The following is a 26,075-nucleotide window of genomic DNA, read 5'->3' as shown; positions in this document are numbered from 1 at the left end:
TTAACTGCATTACGTGGGGACAGCAATCGATGAATCACAGAGAATGGAAATGACCACTAAGACCATCAGGTCCAACCATTAGCACATCCCCACCATGGCTACTGCCCACGTCCCTCAGTGCCACATCCACACGGCTCTTGAACACCTCCAGGGATGGTGACTCCACCACCTCCCTGGGCAGCCTGTGCCACTGCCTCATCACTTTTTCTAAGAAGTGTTTCCTAACATCCAACCTGAGCCTCCCCTGGTGCAACTTGAAGCCATTCCCTTACATTCAGTCATTGTTATCTGGGTGGAGGGGCTGACCCCCACCTTGCTACAGGGTCTTTTCCATTGGGTCTTCCATAGTGAAGCCATGCAAAGTTATTCTAATACTTTCATGTGTACCTAGGGCGATTTGGTTTCATGCATAGCATTATTTTTTTGCTTCTGTACTTTATGTCCTGTTGCACAATGTAAATTTTCCCCTTATACTCATCTTGGAAAGTAGTAACATACACCTACACATGAGAGCATCATCCCAGTAGTTCATTTTCCAAGCAACTCTAATTCTTGCATCATATACAGTGAATGTGACCACATACAGAATGCATCTGTCTCTAACTGCTCTTTGTTCCTCTCAACACGCAGGCATGTTACATGTCTAAGATCAGCCTTGCTAGAAGAGATGAACAGGGCAGTGTCTCAGCCCCTTCTAACTGGGCTGATTTGTTGGCCTCACAATCATACATCCTTTTCACCTCTGGAAATCTTCACTTGACTTCAGGATACTGAAGCAGCACAGATAAAATGTTACTGAGTGTCAATAACTGTGCATGAAAAAAAGCAACACATCAATTTAATTAATACAGAAAATAGTGTCTGATGACCACAAATGCCATCAGGCGCTGTATTTTGCCTATGATCACTGGTTAGTATTCTTACTTAGTAAGAGTCATAAGCCACTGAACCTTAACAGAAGCAGACAAAATGATCTATTAGGCTGGGGAGTGATCATCAGCAGAAGATTGCCTGGAAATACTCTTACAAGTTACAGCTTCCTCCTTTGAAAATGTGTTTTCTCCTTCCTGTTCAGCAACTGCACTGAAAGTACATGAGCAAAAGCAGTGATATCGGCTGGAAGCTGTAACATCATCGACCCTGTGAAACATGAATTCATGGTAGCTGCAGTGCTCCATGCAACTCAACAGTCCCAGAGAAAGCACTGCTGTGCCACAGGAAAAGAAAAAAAATAAGTGTTTTCTTGTGATCACATCAGGACCGAGTGGGAAAAGTCCATCTGGCAGAGATGCTCTTGGACCACGTTTTGCTGCTGATACCTGGTTGGAGCAAAGGGCTAACTAATGAGTTCATGACTCTGAAGGACTGGCAGTAGGAGACTGCATCCAGCTGATCTGGCAGCTGCCCCTTAGTTCTTGTAATATGGGAACAAGCAGGTGTCTTATTTGCTTCCTCCATAGTGTGCTTGAGGTCACATACCCCTGTCATGTCTTACCTCTCTGTGTGCTTCTGTCAGACTTAGCTACCCCTGTCATTTTTCCCATGATGATGTGAGCAGAGCAACACAAACCTACCCAGCAGACAGCACATCATAGATTCACAGGGTAGCAAAACATCCTACTAACAAAGCAGGATCTTGCTTATTTCCTGCTGGTTTTGAAGAATCCATTCACATTTTTGACAGCTGCTGTGAGTTAAGCAGGAATTGCCTCAAACAGCAAGATGGTCTTCCTCACTGCTAGTTCTTCAGGATCTGCCAGTGTGCACATGAAGTTGTGTGCTGAAATGTCATGCTCTGCATGTGGAATGTCATCCACTACTTAATTCTCAAGCCAGTCAGTTCCACAAGATCTTCCTTTAACTCTTCACAATTGGCTGTGGTTTTGATTACCCAAAGAATTGCATCCATTTATGACCTGAAGTGGGACCCTGCCTGGTTGTAAAAACTGACACTTTTTGTCTTTAAATTGGTCTTTGATCCACAAAACAAACCTTCACCTTTGTGACAACTCAGTTGATTTAAGGAAGAAACTCCATCAGAAGCTTTGAGAATTCCAAGTACACAGTATCTACTGGATTAGCTTTATCTACATGCACACTGATTCTCAGAGAAGAAAAAAAAAGTAGACTTCTGAGCTGTGGTTTCCAAGCTGTGTGAAGTTCTCTCCCTTATTTTGTGTTTTTGAATATGTTTACTAATTCTCCTTTTTATAATGCTTCTCACAAATGCCCCTCAAATGAAAATTAAATGTATGAGCATGCAGTTCCCTGGGTTCTCTTAGGGACCGCTTTAGAAGTGGGCATCACGTGTCCCAGTCCCTGTGACCTTGAGGCTAATTTAAGCAGAGCCAATCCAAGCACTAAATTCTTCATCACAGTTAATAGTTAGGCAGTTTCATATTGGAGCTTCTCAGGAGCTCCTGTGTGAGTGCCATCTGGTCCTGTTGATCTGTTGTTAACTGTTTCATAGGTTTGTTTTAAAAAGGCTTTTAATGTCATCTCAGCTTGAGACCTTTCCCCAGATTTGCCCAATTAAAGTTTCCAGGATGGCAATTCTGCTGAGCTCCAGCGCTGGAGCAAACACCAGAGAGCAATCCATTTGGCTTTCCATCACCCCGTCTTCCTTTTACACTTTGATCATTTATCAGCTACAGGGAGCTCCTGCCAGAGACCTCCTGTTTCTGACAAGCTTGAAAATTTTCTCATTACTAGTTCCATGCCTTTGGTGTGCTGCTCCCAGTAAATGTCTTATTGCCTATTGCTTTCTTATACTTCTGCATTTCCTTTGCCAGAACGTGTATTGTTTTCTAACTTCTAATAATTTTCTCATTTGGACGTTCCTGTCTATTCTGAAACAAATCTTCTTTGTCCTCTACTTCCCCTTCCTTTGCTGTTTATCTGTGACAACTCGGAATTTTTGTTTTCAACACGTAATATTTTCCTCCTCTGAATTTCAACATACATTTTTACCTAAACGAATTCAGGGTCCTTTGGATTAAAACAAAAATTAGGTATTCAAAGTTTATCTTTAAAAACGTTTTCTCAGTGGTGCTTTTTGGCCCATTTTTGAAGCTCTACACGGAGATCTTTGCAGGATTTTTTCTTCCTGTGGACCTGCTGCATCTGGGTGCACTGTGCTCTCTGTGCTGAAATGTCCTGGTGACATTTATGTCTGCAGAGATCCCCTGCTCATGGCCCAGGATGACACCAGGAGCTGCTTTTTCTCAGCTGTGCTCTCTGCTGCAGAAGGAGTTATTTACAGCATCTACGAATACAATCTCTGATCATATTTTCACATAACATTCACGAGGCTGAAGGACATCACTGAGGCCTCAGGTTCCCTTTGTTTTCAGCCCTTCTGTGCTTTCTAATTCTTCTTCCCACTCTTCAGCCAAGGCCAGCAGCCCAGTCACACGGTTTGTTATTCTTCTCCTTTAGGCACAGGCTCAGATGGCAGAGACTGCTTTAGTGAAGCATGGGCAGAGGTTGCCCAGAGAGGAGGCAGAAGACCCACCCCTACAGACACTCAAGGCCAGGCTGGAGGGAGCTCTGAGCAACCCGATGTAACCTTAGGTGTTCCTGTTCATTGCTGGGGAGTTGGACAAGGTGGCCTTTAAGGGTCCCTTCCAACTGAAATGGTTCTATGATTCTACCCCATGTGCCACGATGACTGATTAACCTGGTCCGACTCCAAGCTCCTTCCAACATGGAACAACATAACATCACCTGCAATCCCCTCTGCAGCTGAGAGCTATGCTGCCCCATGGCTCTGCTTATTCTCCACATTGCTGCTTGGAAAGTTCCAATATCATTACATCAACATCATCATGTGAAAGCCCTCCCTTTTTAATTTTTGCCCTCTATCCATTTAACTTTAGGACTTAGAGTTCTACAGAAAGGCCAGGGTGTATCTTCTGATCCTGGCCTTGACGATAAAGGTTTGGGAGTTTTTGTTCATAACTGTTACTTGCTGTCTGCCTCAGAAAATTCATCAGCCCTAATTTTTTTCTTGTTGCATTTGTTATTTCTCACCAATGGGGGTGTAACACAGCTCTATATATGGTCAGGAAAGATCTTCAAGTAAATTGAAAGAGGTACAGGATGTTTGCTCACTGACATCTCAAACCAAAGCCAGAGAGTGCTCTGCTAGAGTTTGGCTCTTGTAGCGTGAGCTGTTACCATTTGGTGGCTAATGTCTATTAATTAACAGGACAGAGTTGTGCAAAATCAGTCCTGTCAGGAAGCAAATAAAGCACAATAGCTTTGAAAATGCTCACAACGAATCCTTGGAGTGGCCTGCAGATGATGAGCAGCCAGCAAAGCACAGAGGTCTGCCAGGGGCCCAGGCTCCCAGCAGCAGGGCCTAAGAAACCCATTACTGTGATGCGGACACACAAAGCAACTGGAAGTCTAACAACTCGGGCCTCGTCCTCAGTGGGGCTCACAGGGCCTGCTCCATCAGAACCCCCTGCACCTCACTCACTAGAGAATCAAAGGAGCAAACTTCCAAGAAACTACATTGTACACCAGAGACATTACCACAGCATGCCTGCTACACTGCCAGACTTCACTGCCCCAAGGCAAAACCATACTATTTCCTGGGACATAACAGAACCTACAGATTAAAAATTAGTGTTTTGTAACTTATATATTAATAAAATTATATACTTTATGAAGGCTGCTTCAAAAGCAATGCCTCTTAGTTTATGTTCACCCACAACACCAGAGGCATATGCTGATCAGATGGCAGAAGAGGTTGAAGCTTCCTGCCAATAACCCATTACATGTTGTTGCCATGTGACAGATGGCAGCAGAGGGGCAGTCTGACACAATGGCATCTGACATGGAAGTGCTCATGAAGAAAAGGTGCGTCACTGAATTCCTCCATTCAGAAAAAATGGCACCCACTGACACTTGTTGAACACTGATGGAGACCAAACAGTGGATGTGAGCACAGTGAGGCAGTGTGGGTGATGCGGTTGACAGCAGGTCACCTCTGGTGTAGATGTTCACGAGCACAGCATGCAGGTTCTTGTTCATTGCTGGCAAAAATGCAGAGCTAGTGGTGGTGGCTGTGTTATCAAATAGTGTTTTTGTAGCTAATAATTTGCTCTATCAAATAGTGTTATTGTGCTCTTTATATCTCTTGTACTTTCCATGGAAATAAATAGATGGCATTACTTTTGGAGTGACCTACATAGTACACACTAAATCATCCAGCTCGCTAGCTGACCTTCACCATATGCAGCACAGGATGCAAAAAGCCCTGAGAAACTCAGTGAGTGCTGAGAGTGGTTAGACCATGAGTGTTGCTGTGGTTTTTCAGCACCAGAGAAACAAAGGCAGACAGCTGAAAGCCTTGGTATAGTGCACTGTGGCCTGCTGAAGTGCATACATGCTCTACAGTCCAGGCACACTTGATGGACATATATGTAGGAACAAGATGGAGGGAGTCAGAAAGCACAACTGACACTGGTCCTGGCAGACCATTGGTATGCTTGTGGTCACGTTCTTTTCTGGCAAAAGAGTCTTTGCAAAACTTTACAAAGCTGCAATATATGCGTTGTGAGCAATTCCTCATTGTGAGGAGAAGTATGGGGAAAAACACAAGACGTGTTTTTGTAAACCACTGAGATTAGATAAAGCAAACGAGAAAGGAAAATATCATGACTCAAAAAACCCACTCCAGAACTCGAAATGTACCAACAGTACAGTTTCTATGGAGAGAAAAGAAGAGCTGATCTTGCACCTTCTTTTCGCCTCCAGTAATGAAGCAATTCCTCCTTCAGGCTCAGGCATGTGAGTTAGCTCCACAGCCTGTGAAACTACTGTCTTTTAAAGAACAGAATCAGGCTTCTGAGGAGGAAGAACTAGTGTAATTTCTCTGAGTTCTTTTCATCCCACCCATTCCATGATGAATGAAATGAAAACACTTCCCTGGAGGGTCCCCTAGCACAGCACTCCCAGAGGTGTTTTGCCCTCAGTTTAGATAGTCATGGTTTGAGGTAGGGAGACACAGAATGGACTTTCCATCAGCACAGAAGGAATGAATATGTTCAGAGATTTCTGGTAGCCCAGGAGAAGCAGCGCTTGCTCCAGGACTTCCCAAGGTCCAGAGCTGAGGGGTCATTTAGTGTTAGGAAGGTATGTAACTTCCTTACCCAAACTATCTTCTTTGTACCTTCCTTTTTATCGACAAGATAGCTTGGCCAGTCATAAGCACAGCTAACTTGGAGTCTTCCAGTTATTACTTCTCTTCAGATTTTAATTTGAGAGAATCAGCTTACAGCCTGTTAAATGCTTTACTCACTGCCTTGCTGAGATTCATTTGATTCACTGATGGGTTGTGAAGATTTATTGATTTTTCTGCCATTTTATTATATTACTCTTATACAATAGTCAAAAGATGAACTACAGTCAAGTGGCTAACACAATTAGCACACTGGCAGAGGTAAAAGCAGGCAGGTTAGACCTGGCAGGTTAGAATGCCTAGGGAAAGGCATTCTGGAGCCACCAAAGGAGATGGCTGAGGCTCTAATACAGGTGCTTGTGGTTGTTTCTGAGGCTCCATCCATGACAGGTGGGAGAAACTTTGAAGCCAGGAAGAAGACAAAATACCATGTGCCACATTCCTCTTTAAAACAGGAAAAGAGAGAACCCAAGGACTGGTGGGCACTGGCTTCAGTATACTGAAATGAATGATGAAAGCTTGGATATAAAAATAAGAAAAGTGACTAAAAACAAACAGAAATGTATAGAAAATTTTAAATCTCAGAGTTTTGTATCATACCTGTGATTGTGGAGGGTAGGTAAATCCAAAGTTTCTCAATACCTGGGTGGGACAGCACTGCTGACCACGTGACTAAGTAACTTTACATGTGCAGTCTGCCTGAGAAGAGATGGGCTGCTGGGATGTTTCATCTCTGAGACCTCAGCATTCCCCTTTCCTGCTGCTTAGTGCAATCACTTCACTTGAATGGAACGAAAAGACAGTCAGTAAATTAATTCCCAATTTTTTTTTTTTCATTAAAATAGCTCCAAATTCCACACAGCTTCTGTTCCATGCAGAACACAGACAAAGGAAAAGGCAAGGGGAAATCCCATCAGGGACAAAGGAGACAAATCTGGAGCAATTAAAATAGACATACTTTAAAAATGTCAGAATCAGGGAGAAGGAGGAAAAGACTTTTAGAAGGCAGCAAATAAATAAATGTGCAAGCGTGCAACTATTAAAATATTTGATGAAATAATATTGTTTTTCCCAGACTAAAGAGTGATTTGTTCACCTTAAGTAGCAGTAACCAAAACAAAAACCAAAAAAACAACAAAAAAGCCCTCTGACCTTCCCTCCACTTTAAGCTCAGTTTGGCTATTTATATCATCATATTTTTAACACTGCACCTATTACAGCAGTTCTGCCACAGCCTTCTTATTCCAGTGACGCCCTGAAGAAGGGAAGCTGGCCAAAAGAGAGTAATAAAACCCGTATCTTCTGTTCTGTTCAGCCTTATTATTGGTGGGCTTATTTCATATCATTACTTTTCAGAAATAGAGGGCCAAGTTCCCTCTTTAGTTTCTTTGCCACTGTTTCTCAAGAACTTGCAAACTTGACCAGAGTAAGGTCACTACATTCCAGACTGCCTTCAGTCTTAACTTCCATGATAAGCCCTTCCACACTGGTGAGCACCAGGTCCAATAACACTTCATCTCTGATTGCGCTGTCCAATATCTGGGTCAGGAAGTTATCCTCAATGGACTCTGGGAGTCTTCTGGATTGCTTTCAGCTCACCATGTTGTCTTCCCAGCAGGTGGTTGAAATCCACCATCAGGATGAGAGTCTGCACCTCTTGCAGTTGAAGCAAGAAGGCCTTGTCAACATGTTGTCCTTGATCAGGCAGACTGCAGTAGACCTTGAGCACCAGATGTCCGTTTTTGGTCTGATCCCTGATTTAAAGCCTCAATTTCAAGCTCCCAACCTGGTCATGGCTGTTTCTCAGAGGCAGCTCTTGGCAATCTACCCACTTTGCAACATCGAGGGCAACTCCCCTGCTCCTCCTGCCTTGCCTATTAGTCGTAAAAAGCCTGTAGCCCTCAGCTGCCAGTTGTATGATTCACCCCAGCATGTCTCTGTGATAGCAATTAGGTCACAGTTTTCTAATTCCACCACAATTACCATCTCCTCCCTCTCATTTCCCATGCTGCATAATGGGATAAATAACACTATTAGATAAACAGATCAATAAGAATGTTAGCACAGTGTCTTTACTGAGGACAAGCACTGTCTCTCTCCTACTTACAGTGACCAGAGCACCCCCAAACCTGACTGAGCATCTCTAGTCTTCATGTCAAAAGACAGCTCTGTCAGGGAATGCCTAGTAGAATGAAAACTTGTGAACATAACTGTGAAGTATGCAGAAATAGTTCTTCAGATGTAATATTTGGCAACAAACGTTTTTAGAGTTTCAGCTCACTTTCAGCCTAGAAAACTTGTATTTCTTTCACCAAGTAATTGTTTTGATAGAGCTTCTTATGCTTACTTCATTCAGCATTTTGTGTGCTATTCGTGTTAGAAAGACATTTTTCTGTTCTCAGCAGATGGAGAATCCTGTAGCTGAATACTTTTGGATGTTATCCCAGGCCTTTTTTCTCCCTTTCTCGTTCCTCTTCTCTTCTACATCTCCCTCAGACTGAAGCAAGCTTTGCACAGATTTGGAGGATTTTTGATTTCACAATGTGTTTGAAAAATAAGAGTGACTTGGGAGATACAAAACATACAATATGAAGCAATGTCTTCAGCTATGAAAATCTGAAAGCCAATGCCTTCTTATGGAGTGTCTACATTAATCTGGTTCAAGAAGCTACCAGTTGCATCTATATTCCAGTTATTCCTACAGATGCATTCTTATCATGACTCCAAAGAAAAAACAAAAGAAAATGAATACATTTCCAATTATTTCCTCTTCTGCTTTTCCTGAGATGTCCTATTGTTCACTTGTATCTTACCTTCACTCCTCTACGACTAACAAGACTACTTTTGGGTTGGAGTTACGCTTGATTTTCCAGACTTTGATTTCTAGATTGGTGTTAATTCATGTAAGTGTAGTGCACACTACAGATACATGGAATAGCGAGTTAACAACAACTGCCAGAGTTTTATTCTTGCAGTGGTGACAATGACTCTAACTTTTTCCTTTAACACCTTTTGCATTAGGATCCAGCTTCACAACTCTCGCAAAGGCACATGTCTCTAAGGGACTCAATGGAAAGAGCCTGAACTGTCCCAGCTAAGCAGCTAGTCCTGCATCTTATAGATCAAAGAAGTAGCATTTTCCTCAAGTATTCCCCTCATCCCCTTTTATTTCTATGCATTTCCTTATGTCAAACATTTTCTCACATGTTTAGAGCATCTCAGTATCTCACACATCTGTATTACTGAATACATCTGTACTCACCTCAGGTTTCCCAAGCTCATTTCCTCAGATGTTGCTTCTGAGTGTAAGAATTCTGTGTGCATTTTAAAATTAAAAAAAAAAAAAAGTGAGAAGTCATTTTCCCATCACCTCAATGTACTTCACTTAATGCCCCATTCACTCAGTTCACTGAGGTAAATATTCTCTTCAAACTTCCTTAAGAGTTACAGGGGACAAATATTTTTTTCCTCCAGTTAAATGACTCTGAAACTAACAGCTTTTGTGTTCACCTTTCATTACAGAGGAAAGCCACGAGATATCAATCCATCTACAGAAAAATAAAACCAAGTAAGTGAGGAGAAGGGGGAGGATGTCGGGACAAGGAGCCAAGAAAATATTTCTTACTTGAGCACATGAGATATTTAGTAATGTGTTACAGCTGTTCGGGAGCTTTAAATGGAGTTCCATCACTGAGAGATTACACCATGCTGTGTTTGACTTTCCAGTGAGTGCAAGGCCATTGTCTGTACAGGGAATCTTTCATGGCCAATCTTTCATCCAGGCAGCCTGACCATCCAGTCAGTGTCCATGCAGTGCCCCTCTGCTGTCTCTTCTCCACATCTTGAATGTCACTTATTTCTCCAGCCCCTTGCGAAGAAGTCCCACAGACTGGCCACATACATCAAACTGAACCCCAGAAGCCTCTTAGACATTATTTCAGTGGTCATCAATTATTTGCACCCCGTAGTGGTTGATCAAATCTGACTACAGGCTGAGTTTTGACCATCTGGCTTGCATGATATGATCATAACATTGTTTTTAGCTATTGAAATCATGCTGTGTAGATACTGAAAACAATCCTACCAGCATACAGAATACACTCTGCAGGGGGTTTCTGATTACCAACAACAACCTTCTCTTACGTCCCATAGCCCCTAAAATCCTAAAAATAAAAGGTGTGTAGAGCGAAACGAGTACTGTAACATTCTTTTCAAGTAGATACTCCCACATACTCATGCAGTTTCCTCCTTCAGAAAAGTGCTTTCTGTGAAAGGGTGCTCCCAGTTGCCCTACAAACCAAGGGTAACCAGGACTTCTAGCCCGTGTTCTTTGCTCTTTCCCTTGCTCCTTGGTTCTCCCTAACCAGTTAGATTTCTTTCCTTTTTCCACATATCTCATTGGTTATGAATACACTGTAACAAAAACAAAAACCAGAATAAGCAAGGAAAAGCTACTGCCTATCACAGTACCATCCGTACCTTTCTGGAGTCACACTACGTATAGAAGAAAGGACAGAAATAAAAAAGAAGAGAAAGCAGTGATTCAGAGGTTATCAATGACCACCACCTGAGGGAGCATGGGGAAATACAGAGAAGATTGCTGCTCTTCAGAAGCATACTTCTTAAGCATAATGGAGTATGTGCACTGCTCAAATGCCTACAAAAGCTGATTAAGGAGAAGAAGCCTGGAAGGAGGACACTGTAAGCAATTACTATGCATTATGAGGAGAGAAAAAAATACCCACAAGTTTTCCTCTCTATTTACAAATGTTGTACTCAGTAGCCTATAATTTAAAGAGGAGTCTTGCCCTCCCCAGACCCTTTAGCGTCTTTGTAGCCCTCCTTTGGACGTTCTCCAGTAGCCTTGTGCTCTTCCTATATTGCTGCAGCCAGTGCTTGAGGTGAGGCTGCACAGCACAGAGTTGAGTAGTTGTGGAGTCACATCAAACTTACTGGTGGCGTATGCTTATTATAAGAAGATTCTGAGCAAGGAAGCATATTCAGAGAGGCAGCCAAGGCCCGGCAGTCAGAGATGTTGTGAATGAAAGGGGTGCATTATCCAGCTCCCTGCACTCAGCTGTGGCATGCTGGCTTAGAACAGAAGGAATAATTCATTCATTTGTAGAAAGCCAATGTGGGTCCAAGCTGGGGAAAGGATGCGTAGAAAATAACCTGTGGCTATTTTAAGCTTAACAGTTGTTTCTCCACTGGCTGAGTAGCACACTGATGAGAACAACCTTACACCAGCTGACTTCGGCCCACTAGGAAGCACAGCAGGGAAACCTCTGAGACCAAGTAATTGTTTCCTTCAGTTCAGTGTTTCATGTTCAAAAGCAGCAACTCGAAAACCATTATGTAACCCTCCTGTTTATTCCTGCCTTTTAAACTTACCCAAGCATCTCTACCTGCAGCTACTCCACTGATGTTAATTCTGGGGAAAGGGGTTGGAAGAACACCAGGGAATGACATCCTCAATATGTCTGGAGAGCAGTTCCTGAATAGCTTTCCTTTCAGAGCAAGATCAGTGGCCTTCCCCAGAGATGAATGAGAAACATCAGAGCTGATGGGGGTGGCTCACCCCCTCTGCTCACACACTCCTTGACTTCTTTCCTGAGATTAAAATGAAGAATCGCATGGCAACTCTGATAAGTGTGTTCCTTGTGCTGCCTTATTTGCTGATGGCAACATGCAAGAAGCTCAGCTGCTGGAGCTTGCTGTAATTCCAGGAAGGCAGGTTCTGCCTGTTTGTGTATTTATTTATTTATTTTCGCTACCAGGCCACTCCAATTTATTACTTACCATATAGCAGTGTGGGAGACTTCTGGGAGCCATCTGACATGTGTACACCTTCCACTTCACCTTGTTGAGCACTGTAAGAATGGGAAAGGGTATCAGAGAAGAACTCATTCTCATACTTAATGGAATTGTCACAGTTACTGATATGAACAACCCTGTGCCTGATCATTCAGTCCTGGCTGCTGTTTCAACCATGTTCCACTGACACCCCTCAGTTACATGGGAGCACCACCACAGCTGTGCTTTTGTGTGCAGCTGTGGTTATTGATGCTTGTGCAGAGGTTTGTGATTAAGGCCTGGAGAATTTCTCTCTAGAAAACAAAAATCAGACATTTGGAGATATTTCTGAAAAGGTAATTTGATTTTACGTTTTCCCCATCTTTAAAAGTAAGTTATCTCTGCTGATATATGTCTTTTAATCAGAGAAGCACTGTTACCTTTCTTACTGTTTATCACTTACCAGGGCTGAATTTGAACTGATGAGAACAGGATACAGTGTTTGATATCAGCTTACAGTACAGCTGAAAGATCAGCTGCCAAAATGATCTGCATATGCACACTTGATTTGATGAGCTCACATCTTTCAGTTCAGAGAAGGGTAGTGCCTATTTGTCATTATTATTTTGCAGATTGCGTAGAACTGTCACGTGCTTTGCTTTATTTCAGCAGTACTTGAATAATGGTAATGCCTGACTTGATAAAAGGTGACTCGTTCAATATTAACATTATCTAGACAGCATTTCCAGTAAGCATCCTGACCCACTCTCTGTTTTGTATTGAGAACATTTGCTTTTTCCCCAGGAAAAAAAACCAAATCCTTATGAAAATAATGATTTCTGCAAAATGTTTTGATTTACAAGTTTCATTTCATAGAAATGTGCACATACGAAAGATAAACGCATTGAAATGAATATAGCTATATTGAAATGAATGTAGTTAAGAGTAATAGAGCAAGAATCAGGAAATACCCTGAGAGCTGCACACAGGCATTACTGTGGTCTTTCAGGAAACACAGGGAGAAGTTACAGAAGTGACTTCAAAACTGACACCACTTTATAGAGAATAATCCAATTTCTGCAGATCTCAACCAGCCTAACGGAGCGAGGGTGTATGTAGCAGTCAGTTATAAAGCATTATAAAGCAGTCATAAAGCATTTCTGGTAGTACGGAACTGTTTTGTGTGGTAGATATTGTTTTATTGCATTGATTTACTTCATTTAGTTAGCTCTCCTGCTAAAGAGAAATCACTTTGTGTGTTGAAATCCTTCAACAATGTTTAAATATAGACCAGAATTCTGGCCTTGCTGAATCCAATGGCAGATTCCCAAACTAGATTATAATAGGACAAATATATCATTTACAGATGGAAAATAAAATCCATTCAGCCTTTAGCAAGCTGAAAAGCTCCTCTGTTTTGTGTCTGACATTTTTATGGAGCTGGAAGATAAAAACCTGAGAAGAATAACAGTGAATCATATCTATCCTGTGTGGCAGAGCAACAAGCGAAGCCTGTGAGCTCTGGACAACGTGCGAGGCTCAGGGCAGTGCAGGTGATGCCTACTCTCCTCACTGCCTGGGTCCCAACGTCTCACTGGGGTCCTGCAGGAGACCAGGGGTGCAGCAATTGAAGATTGCTCTACAGCTATTCGACATATGCTCTCTGAAGCAAGGGAGGGGAATTGCCCAATTTACACCAATGGACGGAGCATCAGCAAGATCAGTGATCATAACCAGAGTGAAACCTAGTGATCTGTGGTGTTGGCTCCCTAGGAGGTGTTTGGAAATACCATTCCTCAGAAGTTCTGCATAGCAGGTCTAGGCATGGCTTTCAGCATCACAGCTTTGGTAACTTGAGTAGCTGCTGGGGAAGAGAAGGGCAGAAAAGTGTATTTGGGAGGGGAGAAGCAGCCTGGATGAACCATCTCATTTCCTAGTGAGAGCCATGGGTGTTCAACCTTTTGGTTTGTCTGGACTGCACTGAGTGAAGAAGAATTGTCTTGGGCCACATATATGTAGACTGGTCTGGAAGTAATGGCACTTATTTATCTCCATGGAAACTATAACAGATACAAGGAGAAAAATAACATTATTCGATAGAGCAAATTCTCAGCTACAAAACATTGTTTTTCATCATAGTCACTACTGTTAGCTCTGCATTTTTGCCAGCAATGAACAACAGCTGCATGCTGCGCTCGTAAACATCTATACCAGAGGTGAGCCTCTGTCACCACTGCTGAAATACATCACTTGTTGCCTCACTGTGCTCACACCCACTGTTTGGTCTCCATCAGCGTTCAGAAAGTGTCAACAAATGTCAGTGGGTGCCATATTTTCTGCATGGAGGAATTCAGTGACACACCTTCACGAGCACTTTCACGTTGGATGCCATTGTGTCAGACTGCCCCTCTGATGCCATCTGCCACACAGCAACAAAACATAATGGGATACTGGTGAGAAGGTTCAGCCTCTTCTGCCATATGACCAACATCTGCCTTTGGCACTGTGGGTAAGTATCAGAACATTGGAGGCATTGCTTTTGGAGCACTCTCCATAAAGTATATAATATAGCTAATGTGCTTCATCCTTGAAAATGGTTGTTCACAAATGTATGTACTGCCAAAAAAAGGTAATGTGAATAAGGTGAGACTGTGAAGTGAGGGGTATTCCTCTTTCGTAAGAGAGGGCTTATGGATGTCTGGTAAAGAGATACGATCGCATATTTCTTGAGTTGAATGTCTGATTGCAACTTGATACATTCCATTTGAAAATTCACAACTGAAAATAGAATTACAAATATACCAAAAAACTGATCACCTTTTTTCAGCTATCTTGAAACCTGCTCTCAAACGCAGCCCACGGGCAGAGGGTTGGCCATGCCTGTAAGTCAGCAGTCTTCTGCAGCACTCTGCCTTCTTACAGTCCCCTCTCAGCATCAACGCGCAGGCTGGGCGTTCAGAGAGAAAAAGCTTTTGAGCACGTTGAGTAGAAAACAAGTTACTGAAATAGCACTGGAGGTCACAGAAAAAGCAGTCTGTAAGCTAACCAGACTGCCCTGTTGCAAAGGCTTTCAGGTTTTCGTAGCACTGACCAAGGTACCGCTGGAGAGTGGGGTCTGTGGAGCTCATTGTGAGCAGCTTGGCAGTGCCGTGCGGTTTCTGGCAGCTGGACAAAATGCTTGCGGTTGGCAGGCCTCTCGCAAAGCCATGGAAGGAAAGGATATAAAAAGAACACTGTTTCTGGATTAACCAGAGGGACGGGCTGCACTGGCCGGTCACCACACAGTGCAGGAAGGAGCGGGCTGAGCTCCCTCATTCACCACATCCGCTGCTTCTGTGGAGCCAGAAGGAGGCAATCAGGGGCCGCTACCAGAACAGAAGGCCTACATGAATCTTCCAAAGTAGCTGATGTGACGTGAGACTCGTTTGGAAAGTGCTTTTCGTTTTATATACAGCTCAGCAACAGAAGCTTTTACTTTAATCTTCTCATTTCATAGTGCCTGGGGTAAAAAAAAAACAAACAACAAAAAAAACAAACCAGCCTCAGCCGAGTGCAGCTTCGGTTTAAACAGATTGTATGGCAGCTCCATTGGGTATTTAGGTCCAGTTAATTCCTTATAACATGAGAAAATTTCTAGTGACATCTGGATTCCCTTTTTCCTCCTCCAGGCACACTCAGTCTGTGCTCTCACCATGAAAGTTCAGAGCAGGTTGAAATATCACCTGCAGGAGTAATTTTTGGTTGAAAAAATAAAAGGGTTTTTTTAATGCCAACCGTTACCGGAACAGGCTGCCCATGGAGGTGGTGGAGTCACTGACCCTGGAGGCGTTCAAGAACTGTGTGGGTGTGGCACTGAGGGACATGGTTAGTGGGAATGGTGGGGGTGGGCTAACAGTTGGACTTAATGATCTTAGAGGTAGGTCTTTTCCAGCCTTAATGATTCTATGAACCTACAATCAATTAATGGCAGCCCAGATCCTCATCTCAAGAACTCCAGTCTCTATACTGTTTCTTTAATGAACGTTAGAAGCAAGGCTTGTTTTTTCATTACTGAATAAAACAGAGCTCTATTAGGCTTTTGGATTGATCTTGTTTCCCAGCCTTCTTATTTGTAATGTTTTTTTGACAGATGTGCTCAGGCTATTCTCGTTGTGAGAAGAAACAGGGAACAGCATCAGATGAACTTGTTGTCAGGTTATTATTTGTCAACAAGATCAAGCAAAGCCCTGCTCTCCTGGAGAAATCGAATTTCCCCACCAGCCAGGCTGAATACTTCCAGCCAGTATCCTGCCACTTCCCAGCAGACCTGTTCTTAGGTTCACAAAAGTTCCTTCGGTCTCCATCAAACTCTCATATACTCATGAGGCATACTTACACATCCCATTCCCCAAATAATATTCAGATTTAAAAAAACAAAAATCTATCCAAAGCATGAAATTACATTCAGTGGTGTGTAGCGATAGGACAAGGAGTAATGGCCTAAAAACTTGAACATAGGGAGTTCCATACAAACATGCAGAAGAACTTCTCTACAGTAAGAATGATGGAAGACTGGAACAGGCTGCCCAGAGAGGTTGTGGAGTCTCCTTTTATGGAGATATTCAGGACCCATCTGGACGCCTACCTGTGTGACCTACTGTAGGGTACCTCCTTTGGCAGGGGGTTGGACTTGATATCTCTTAAGGTTCCTTTCAACCCCTGTGATTCTATGATTCCCAAGTATTTGTCTTTAGTGACTTTTAGAAAAAAGGCCTCTTCTCTGCTCTGTACATCCCTGCTAATGAGCACAAGCATCAAGAAGTAGAGCAGTGACCATGCTACTTGCCCAACTGATTGCTATTGCTAATGAACCACCCTGATTAAAAGCTGTTCTCGTCAGTCCACAGTGGTGTTCTGAAGGGAGATCCTGTAGTAAATGAGATCATCAGTGAAATGATCATTAGTGTGTGTAGATTGTTAAAACCTTCCTGAAAACTGCTATAATGAAGCTAGAGTTGAAAGTACTTTTAATTAATTTTGGGTCAAATAATCCTTGGGATGTGAAAGTGATCTGTCACTATCCCCCCAAAATTATACATCGAAGAAAAGAGCAAGAGGAATGTCAGGACTGATTAGATAACAACTGGATGGAGGTAATTAGTTGCTCAACTTCCAAGGAAAAGGTGGCAGAGAGCTCTGTGAATGTGAGCGTGCAGAAGGCACACAAACAGCCCACGGCCTGCCTCTGCTCAGGGTCCCACAGACCTGATGGTTCAGGGCAATGTGAGTGCCATTTTGGGTGCCAGGTGACTCCCAGGGACTTGGATTGCCCCCCAGCCCCTTCCATTGACAAAAGAGAGCTAGGCAAAAGAGGCAGCTAACGAGTTCCATAGGAGTGTAAGGGAGAGACATACAAAGAGCAGAGACTAATACTGACCTTACATTCCTCCAGTTTAGCCAACACAGTCCCACCTTTGCCATGTGGGTGGCATGTGATGAGTTGGTGTGGGCTCCAGAAAAGCTCCTTGAGCACCACATATGTCTGAGATCTGAGGGAAGTGTAATTAAAAGCACAGATTTTGACACATCTGAAGGAAACAGGTAATTGTATGTGCTGAGATCACCCCTGGGTTACGACAGAGGAGCCTACTAGCCTGCATGAATGATCAGCAGAGCATTGTACTGAAGAATGAGAAAACAGTGTGTGAGTCCCCTTGCCTCAAAGGAGGCACCTCTATCCTGCAGTCCTTTACTCAGGTAACCAATCAGTCCTTCCAGTTCTGCAGAACAGCAGGAATGGCAAGGAACTGGCCTTGCACTAATTATCTGGATATGTTAACACATTCCCTGCCATGACTTGGTATTGAAGGAAGCCTTTAAGACCTTCAGAACTGCATCTATGTACCAGATGCTTGGTTAATGAGGCCTTCAAGAAACCCAGCTAACAGTCATTAAACAGAAAACACAAGATTAACATTTAAGAGCATCAATTACTGATTTACTACTTTAACAAGCTGTTAATAAATCAGAAATTCCCAATGCTTTTCTCTGTGTTTTTTTTTTTTTTTTTTTAAACTCAAAGTCACATTTGGGAAAAAAAAAAATAACAGTAGATAACAGCAGCCACTGAAGCAAGCAACAGAACCTGGCATGGTGTCTCCCACCTCCTACCGCTTTCTAAAGTCATTGCTCTAAACGCACTCTTCCCTGCTGCACAACAAGGCTATTGCAACCATCACCGAGCATGCTATAACTGCATGTATGGCCAGCACCAGCTGGTTGTCCAAAGAGGGGGGATTTGGCTCTAAGCCACAAAAAAAGAATACAGGACTAATCTTTCCATTCTACTTTAGTGATGCTACAGCTTTTGACTGGTACTGAGCAGAATGGAGCCACGCAGGCACCCACCTGTATGTGCAAACATAAAGACAATTTACCTGGAGGGGGTGTCAGCAGGTAAGCAGAAAGCCTGACCCAGGCAAGACTGTGGATAGGATACCACTGTTAAAATGTTCTCTGGACATGCGTCAGGGCCCTGATGTCTTCCTTGTAGTGAGAGGCCCAAAACTAATACAGCACTTGAGGTGAGGCCTCAAACAGTTCTACCCTGCAGTTCCATTAAAATGCAGTCCTCCATTTCCATTTCCCAAGTTACTGTTTAGCCTGCTCCTGTCCCGCACTTGGTTCAGGGGCCACCTCACCGCACACTATGAGAGGTCAGTGAGGTGAGAGCTGCAGGCCTAAGCTCAGCGTGAAACTACACCTCAACCAGTTGCACATCTTCAAAAGTTTCCATAAACAAGGCTCTGAGGCAGCAAGCCAGTCCAGCATGGTAGAGAGCTTTGCAGACCTGCTAGCCTACAGGATAAAAGAGGTTTCTGCCCACTGGCATCATGTGGGAAGCAACTGAGCAGAGCTTGCTGGCTGCAGCTGCAGCACTTCGCAGAGGCAGCACTGGAGGTGTCTTGCAAATGTGTGAAAAGGCATTGGCAAGGCAATACACACTGTGATAGCTCCTGTTGGCTTCATCTTCCCTCCCCATCACCTATAAAAGGATTTCTCCAGGCTGATCCCACTATCCAGTGGTGGAGCAAGAGCCTTCAAGAAAAAGGCAAAAAAACCTCCTCAGTCATTTAACAACAAATTAAGACCAAAAACAATTTATAATCACTGAGGTCAAGACTTAATGCCTTGGATTATGTTTCACTTTGTTTTAAAATCACAGAACGATAGAATCATTAATGCTGGAAGAGACCTCTAAGATCATCTAGTTCAACCGTAAGCCCATGCCTGTGACCACTCTAAACCACGTCCCTCAGTACATCCACACGGCTCTTGAACACCTCCAGGGATGGTGATTCCACCACCTCCCTGGGCAGCCTGTGCCACCGCCTCACCACTCTTTCTGAGAGGAAATTTTTCCTAATATCCAACCTGAGACCAACTTACATCTCTTCTCTCTCAGCCCTGCCTTGGCCCTTTGCAAGACCACACAGCATGGCACCTGATTAAAACAGCACTTTGAGAGGCAAAAAAGGTCAAAGGACATGCTATAAGTCAGGCTCTGTCTCCCTTACCAGTGACACTGTACCTTCTGCATTAGGTAGAGCATGTGGGGTCACATGGTTACTCCAAAGCCAGCACCTCAGGATGAGGTTCGCGAAATGCTAAGCCACAATCCAAATTCCTGAACAACACAGCACCCTCAGGTTTGTGCTCCTGAACTGTCATGGTGGATCCCACATGAGCATCAGGGTTTCCCATACAGGGTGAAGTTTCAGGCAACAAAACACATGCTTTACACATCAATTTTGTAGGTATTTCTAGGTGTTTATCCATCTTATAGATAACTAAGGCCTGCAGCAGGCAGGCAACCACTCACTCGTGGGCTCCAAAACAAATAATGTGAAAGACAGAACCCCAACCATACCCTGACACTCCATATTCATCCTGTTGACTGCCACATGTTTGCAAATCCCTCTGTGGCATTTGAGTGTTTAGCACAGAAGTGAGCTTACATAGCTCTTCTTTACAACACAGAAATGCTATTCACAGTTTAAGGGTGCAGAAGTATGGGATACGGAGATGGCGGGGACCATGGAAGACCACAAAAATGCTGCTTTCCCTGCAGCAGGATACCTGCCTCTGTTTGGGAAGGAGCACGAAGATGCCAAAAATCCTCCCATCGCATCTGGGATGTTGCGTAGATAGCTCATATCATATAAGCTCACAAGCGCTTAACTTCCCAGCAGAGAAGAACCATTAACTTCTCAGGGAACATCTCATCAGCTTCAGTTCATGCACAGTTTTTATGAGACTTTGGGAGAGATGTTCATCCAGAACAGCAGCACTGCCACCAAGTGCTGAGCCTGACCACGCCACCTGCTCTGCTCAGACCAAGAAATTTCCAGCCCTCGTGCAAGAGCAGCAATGCCATGACAGGCCAGGAGAACACAAACCAGCTCATCTAGAGTGTTTTCCAAACTATTCCATTGGATACACCACAATAAAGGTCATTTCCTTTTGAACACATGAGAACAAAGCTTAGGTTTTTTTTAGAATTATGTTAAGACTTTTGTTTTTTTTCTTTCAGTTGTGTTTTTGTCTGTTTATCACTGTGGGGATTTTTATTTTCCATTATCTTTTCCATTCCCAGTACCCTCATTGACTTGCCTGTAGAAAGCAGAGTGGGGGAGGGTCTCACTGTCAATGCTGCCAAGGGACGCCAGGACTCCTGCAGACAGCCTTTCTTCTGAGAGCTGAATCCACAGCCAAACCTCCAGAGATGGAACCTCCTTCACTTCCCTCGACAGAACACTCCAAGACTTGACCACCCACTCTATACAGAATTTCTGTATATCTTCCTGATATCCAGTGTAAACCTCCCCTGGTACAACTTCAGGCCATACCACTTGTCCTATCACCATTACCTGAGAAAAGAGGCTGACTCCTCCTGGCTGCAGCCTCCTTTCAGGTGGTTATAGAAGTGATAAGGCCTCCTCTGAGCCTTCTCCAGATTAGACCACCCCAGTTCCCCCAGCTGCTCCTCATAAACCATTTTCTACTCTCAATCAGCCGAAGTCTCCAGAATTACTCAACCCCAGAGAACAATGTTGGTGACCTCCATAAAGCGGGCTGTGGATTATTGTGCTGTGTTTGCTCTTAGGAGGGCAACAGTTCTTCTGCAGCAGCAGTTTAGCCAAATGTGGTTTAAACATTAATCACAACTTTTAACGTTGCCAGCTTTAGTTGTTACTGTGCTCGGCCTGCCTGCTGGATCAGCAGAAAGTTCACAGGCCAGCCGTGGGGTCAGCTCTGCCTCACCACACTCAAGTCCAGTACACACTGCTCTCACGGCCTACCCGTCATGACAGGCCGGACACTCGGTGCTGGTGAAGGGGCCGCTGTCATCCTGCCTGACTTCCCTGCAGTTATGGTGCTCCCAAAGGAAGGAGACTGCACAAGGGGAAATGGCTTCAAACTAATGGAGGGGAGATTGAGACTGGATATAAGGAAGAAGTTTTTTATAATAAGGGTGGTGAGGCACTGGCGCAGGTTGTCCAGAGAGGTGGTAGATGCCCCATCCCTGGAGACAGCCAAGGTCAGGTTGGATGGGGCTCTGAGCAATCTGATGTAGCAGTAGGTGTCCTTGTTCATGGCAGGGGAGTTGGATCAGGTGACCTTTAAATGTCCTCTCCAACTCGAACCATTCTATGATTCTATCAGATATGGTTGCTTTCATCTTGGCAGGCTCAGCTTTCTGGCCCTTTTGAATGCACTCACAGTCCCTTACTCATATTTCAGTTCAATTCAGACAAACTTTTTCACTTTTCACCTCTCCAGGATGACCCGGGAAAGCATTTCACTGCACTGGTGACCTCCTGAGCATGCACACAGGAGGGAAATTCTCTTTTTGAGGACGTTTGTGAGAGCTGAGTGCCTCACACAGGGTACACAAGTCACCCAGAGGCATGAACGTCCCCACAGATCCCACCACTGGCACAAGGGGGGATGGTGGGACTTCACAACAGAGGGACAGCCATGGACATGGCCCAAGACACACCTCGTCTCCTGCAGAAGTGAGACCTGTGGCAACCCTGCTGGATTGCCACAGAAGGCACCACTCCTATGAAGTCCCTCATTTATGCTTCTATTAGGCAAATTACGAAGGACACGATGAATACAAAAAGGTCACTGCCCATGAAAGGAATGAGCTGGTGCAGCGAGGATAATAGGGTTCTGAAAAGGATACCAGCTTAAGATTGCCTTAAATTATATCAGGGGACATTTAGGCTGAATGTCTAAGATGATGCAAGAGCAGTGGCACAGGCTGCCCAGGTAGGTGGTGGAGTCACCATCCCTGGAGGTGTCCCAGAACTGTGTCGATGTGGCACTGAAGGACATGGGCAGTGGGCATGGTGGGGGTGGGCTGGTGGTTGGACTGAATGATCTTAGAGATCTTTTCCAACCTTAACGATTCTGTAATTCTGAGCATCTTTACCATCTGTTCCCTGATTCCCTGCCTCTGTTCTCTGGAGTCAAGAGGTGGCAATGGGAACTGGGCCGTGCTTCCCTCCCTGCTTCCCTCCCCTCCGGGCTCCCAGTCCCCAGATGCTGTCAGCCGAAGGATGCAGCCATGCTTCTCCAACACATCGCTTCTGAAGACGTGCTGAGAGGCCACTGCCATAAATCACACCCATGCTGGAGTGTGGGCTGGGAGAAAGAAAGCTGTCACTCTACTGTCAGGCAGAGGTGACAACAGCTCCTGCAAGGCAAAAGGCGAACCGGTCAGCAGTAATGCTCGGCTGAACAGGCACCGGGCTCAGCTCTGGGTAAGAGGCATCGTAGGGAGGCATCTGTGAGAGGTGGGGGAAAATGCCAGCACATGGGTCCCACCATCCTGAACTCCAGCAAAGCAGGGTGCTCCCAGTTAAATGGAGAAAGAGAACCATCACCAAGGAAAAAAGAAAACATTTAGGAAAGGAAATTTATTTTATTGAAAAAAAAAATTACATTTCACTTGTACACCATGAAAATATTTAGTTATTTTCAAAAGAAGAGGTTAAGACTTCCACAAGAAAACCACATTCTTTATTACAGCATTACTCTACGAGATGAGGCTCTGGTGGTGTCTGCACTGGGCATTTTTCACTGAACAGTAGCGCAGGACTAAATGTGCTTTGGGCAAAAACCCTAAATATTGCCCTCTTCCAGATGCTACTCCTTCTTGAAGATATGACACTTACTTGGCCAACATTTCGTGATTTCTGAATTCGACACAACAGTTCTCTACTCACGTAGGTCTCACAGAAATTCACATCCATCCTTCTCCTCCACTTTTAGCAGTCTTGATTCGTATTTCCCACTCAGCTGGCTAAAAATGGCATACACCATGTCACACCCGATCTTCTGGTAAGAAAACAAGACTGAAAGGGCTATGTGACACTAACAATCCCAATCACTGACAATGAATTGTAGTATTAACATATGAGGCTGAATTTTCCAGGACTCCCATATGTCGCTACATCTCCAGCAATAAACCCGATGGCTTCCTTCCCTACCAAGGCATGTATTCACAGTGGCTGTCAGCACAGGAACACATGTGCTTTGCTCAATGCAGGGCACAGAACAGAAGCACCCGCCTGTGAGTGGTATCCTAGTGCCATTCGCTACAGGCACATGGCAAGCACCATGCTGTGCTCCCAGTCACCTGTGCCGGGCTGTACTGCCTCGCTTGGCAAGGCATCTTCTGAAAACTCCTTATGAACCAGAGACATCTGGCATCATAAGATTTAAAAATCTGTAAGCAAAAATACATAGCAATGCCACATATTCCCAGGTAACTTCCCTTACTTATTGATTGGACTACTCACTCAGAGGGGAAGGGAAGGAAAAGAGCCAGACGTGACCAAACCTAACATCATGCAAGTGCTGTGAAAGCAGACTTCAAATTTTCTCCACCTGGATGTTACTGCTACATTTCCTAGGTGGATAACTGTCTTAATATATGCTGTTTTCTACTTTGCTAGGCACAAGCATCATATAGACTACATGAACAGTCACAGTAACTCTTGTTAGCACTGTAATGTTTTTGCTGGATTTGCAGCTAGACAGAACACCAAACTTGGATTCCTACATACATAGCTCTTCTCTCAAGTACTTGGCTGACCAGGATTAACTTCATTACCGTTAACAGTGCAGCTCTGCAATTACACTCTGCTTGTCCAGCCTCTCACTGCCAAGAAAAGCAGCAATCCCAATCTCCGAATCTCTTGCCCAGCCATCTTCCCTGCCTTGTAGCAGCACACTCATCTGTTCCCTGGATGAGAATGTTCAGAGAGCTAAAGGAGCTGAAAACTTCAGGGTTTTTGGATGGGTGAGTTCCCCAGTGGTTTAGTCCCCCCACTGCACTCACTACAGGGTCAGGCAAGGATCAGAGCCAGCACAAGTGATGGACAAGGAAGCTGAGGATGTGTTTCTATGGTGTAGTTGAGCTGGGTAAGAGAAACCCACCACAGCAGCTGATAATCCTGTACTTTTCTTTTCCAGTGCACAAGAAACTTGCTTAGATCATCCAAACAACTCACTCGTAGTGTGTCTTTCTCTCTATGAACCGCAGACTAGGGGACCCTCAAGGCAAAACAAGGTTCTTAAAAGGGAGAGAATGAGCATCCTGCTACCAGAGCTAGGACAGCAGCATGCTGCTTATCATATGCTTTAACTTCGAAGTGAATAGAGTTGTGTTAAATCAAAGTTTTGGTACTGTATTTAGGAAGGGACAACCTCACAGTGCCCTCATCACTCACTCAACTCAGGGCCACCCCTCTGTCTCCCCAGGGGAGGTGCACTCTGCCACCACCACGGCCACCATGCACCCGCAGATCCCCAGAGGAGGAAATCACAGCACAGCCAAGCACGCGAAACATGGCTGCTCCCTTCCCAATCTCACCCCCAACAATACATTATTCACCTAAGTGATATGTTTTTTGCTGATTCAGCAAAGCAGAAGCAATACTTCTAACACATCCAGAACTTGGAAACTCATGACAGAAAAAACGACAAATTCCCCCCTACTTTTTTCACAGGGGCGATTTATTGAGTTACGTGGCAAGGATAACTGCCTTGTTTCTCAAAAAGAGACATAATGAATAATGCTCACAGTCTCTCCAGATTACCCGCTATTGTGGTAGGAGCACAGCATGCAGCAGAGGGCCTTGCCCTGCGAACTGATTTATGCCACAGACCCTTTCAGACTGCCTATAAAATCCCCAAATGACCAAACAACAAGAGAGAATAAAGAGAAAACAGGATTGAAGGGCTTGAGCCCGTCTCCCAGCCATAAGAAAAAATAAGTCTACAGTGAGATAAAAAAAACATGCCAACAGCTTGCATTGTGCCTGAATGGGATTTTGTTGGTAACTCAACTCTTCCGAAAGCCAATGTATGTATTGAATTTAAATTCAGATCACTCTCTTTAAATTTTACACAGTGCCACAACTGACAGACTGGAGGAAAAAAAAAAAAACAACATTTTCTCCCACTTTGCCCACTCATCTCTCTGTTGCACTCATTCAGTGCACACAATGAAGACAGCTTGGGCATCGAGTGCCGATCCGGTCTCTAGGCTTGTTTGCTTACATGGTGCTATTAAGGACCAATGAGATCCCCCCAGTCCTATTACATGAAATAAACGAATCCCTCACCTATCTTTATTCTGCCCCGGATGTATTTGGTACTTTATTCCACTGCTAAATCTAAATTCTAGGCTTATGTCACCACTTATCTGATTTTGTCATGGATAAGGTAGCAATATTTAGGGTTTTCTTTTTATACAATGGTGTCTACCATCCTACTGCCTCTCTCTACAATCAAGCGTACAAGCCTTACTGCAGGAAGAATACAACTCATAACTGACAACCAGAAAACACACAAACACTACAAAAGCCTACAATTTCATTAGAAATTAAATCATTTGCTACTACACAGAGCGTTGTTGTTTTTCTGGCATAGAATTCGTTGAGTTACTACATACGTCTCAAAGACAATCATTGAGATGTGTAAACATAGAACTGGTCCACCTTGTCAGTACAAAGCACCACACAAACTTTAAGTA

General features: G+C 44.0%; 2 protein-coding genes across 5 annotated transcripts in view; one reads left to right on the top strand and one right to left on the bottom strand.

Annotated features, from left to right (window-relative positions):
- Window positions 1-18,001, top strand: part of LOC124417566 — a 43,210-nt gene extending 25,209 nt beyond the window's left edge. For 3 of the 4 annotated variants that reach the window (XR_006932554.1, XM_046906009.1, XM_046906006.1), the window contains 2 exons: window positions 9,713-9,758; window positions 16,113-18,001. Coding sequence is in view for 2 of the 4 variants with exons in the window: in XM_046906009.1 (XP_046761965.1) it covers window positions 9,713-9,758; window positions 16,113-16,299 (233 nt within the window). In the remaining 2 variants the exon portion in view is untranslated. Of the gene's footprint in view, window positions 1-1,075; window positions 9,692-9,712; window positions 9,759-16,112 lie in introns of those variants that run through there. The other variant, XR_006932555.1, reaches the window with a different exon arrangement.
- Window positions 1-18,643, bottom strand: part of AGPAT3 (1-acylglycerol-3-phosphate O-acyltransferase 3) — a 137,732-nt gene extending 119,089 nt beyond the window's left edge. Inside the window, exons 1-2 of the mRNA XM_046905994.1 lie at window positions 11,990-18,643; window positions 9,453-9,504 (exon numbers count right to left, since the gene is read on the bottom strand). The gene's annotated coding sequence lies outside the window, so the exon portion shown is untranslated. The remainder of the gene's footprint in view (window positions 1-9,452; window positions 9,505-11,989) is intronic.
- Window positions 18,644-26,075: the final 7,432 nt, after the last annotated feature.

This window comes from Gallus gallus, chromosome 1 (assembly GCF_016699485.2).
Source record: "Gallus gallus isolate bGalGal1 chromosome 1, bGalGal1.mat.broiler.GRCg7b, whole genome shotgun sequence".
NCBI classification, from domain to species: domain Eukaryota; kingdom Metazoa; phylum Chordata; class Aves; order Galliformes; family Phasianidae; genus Gallus; species Gallus gallus.
Note: the sequence above shows the minus strand (reverse complement) of the source record. Positions and strands in the feature narration are given on the sequence as shown.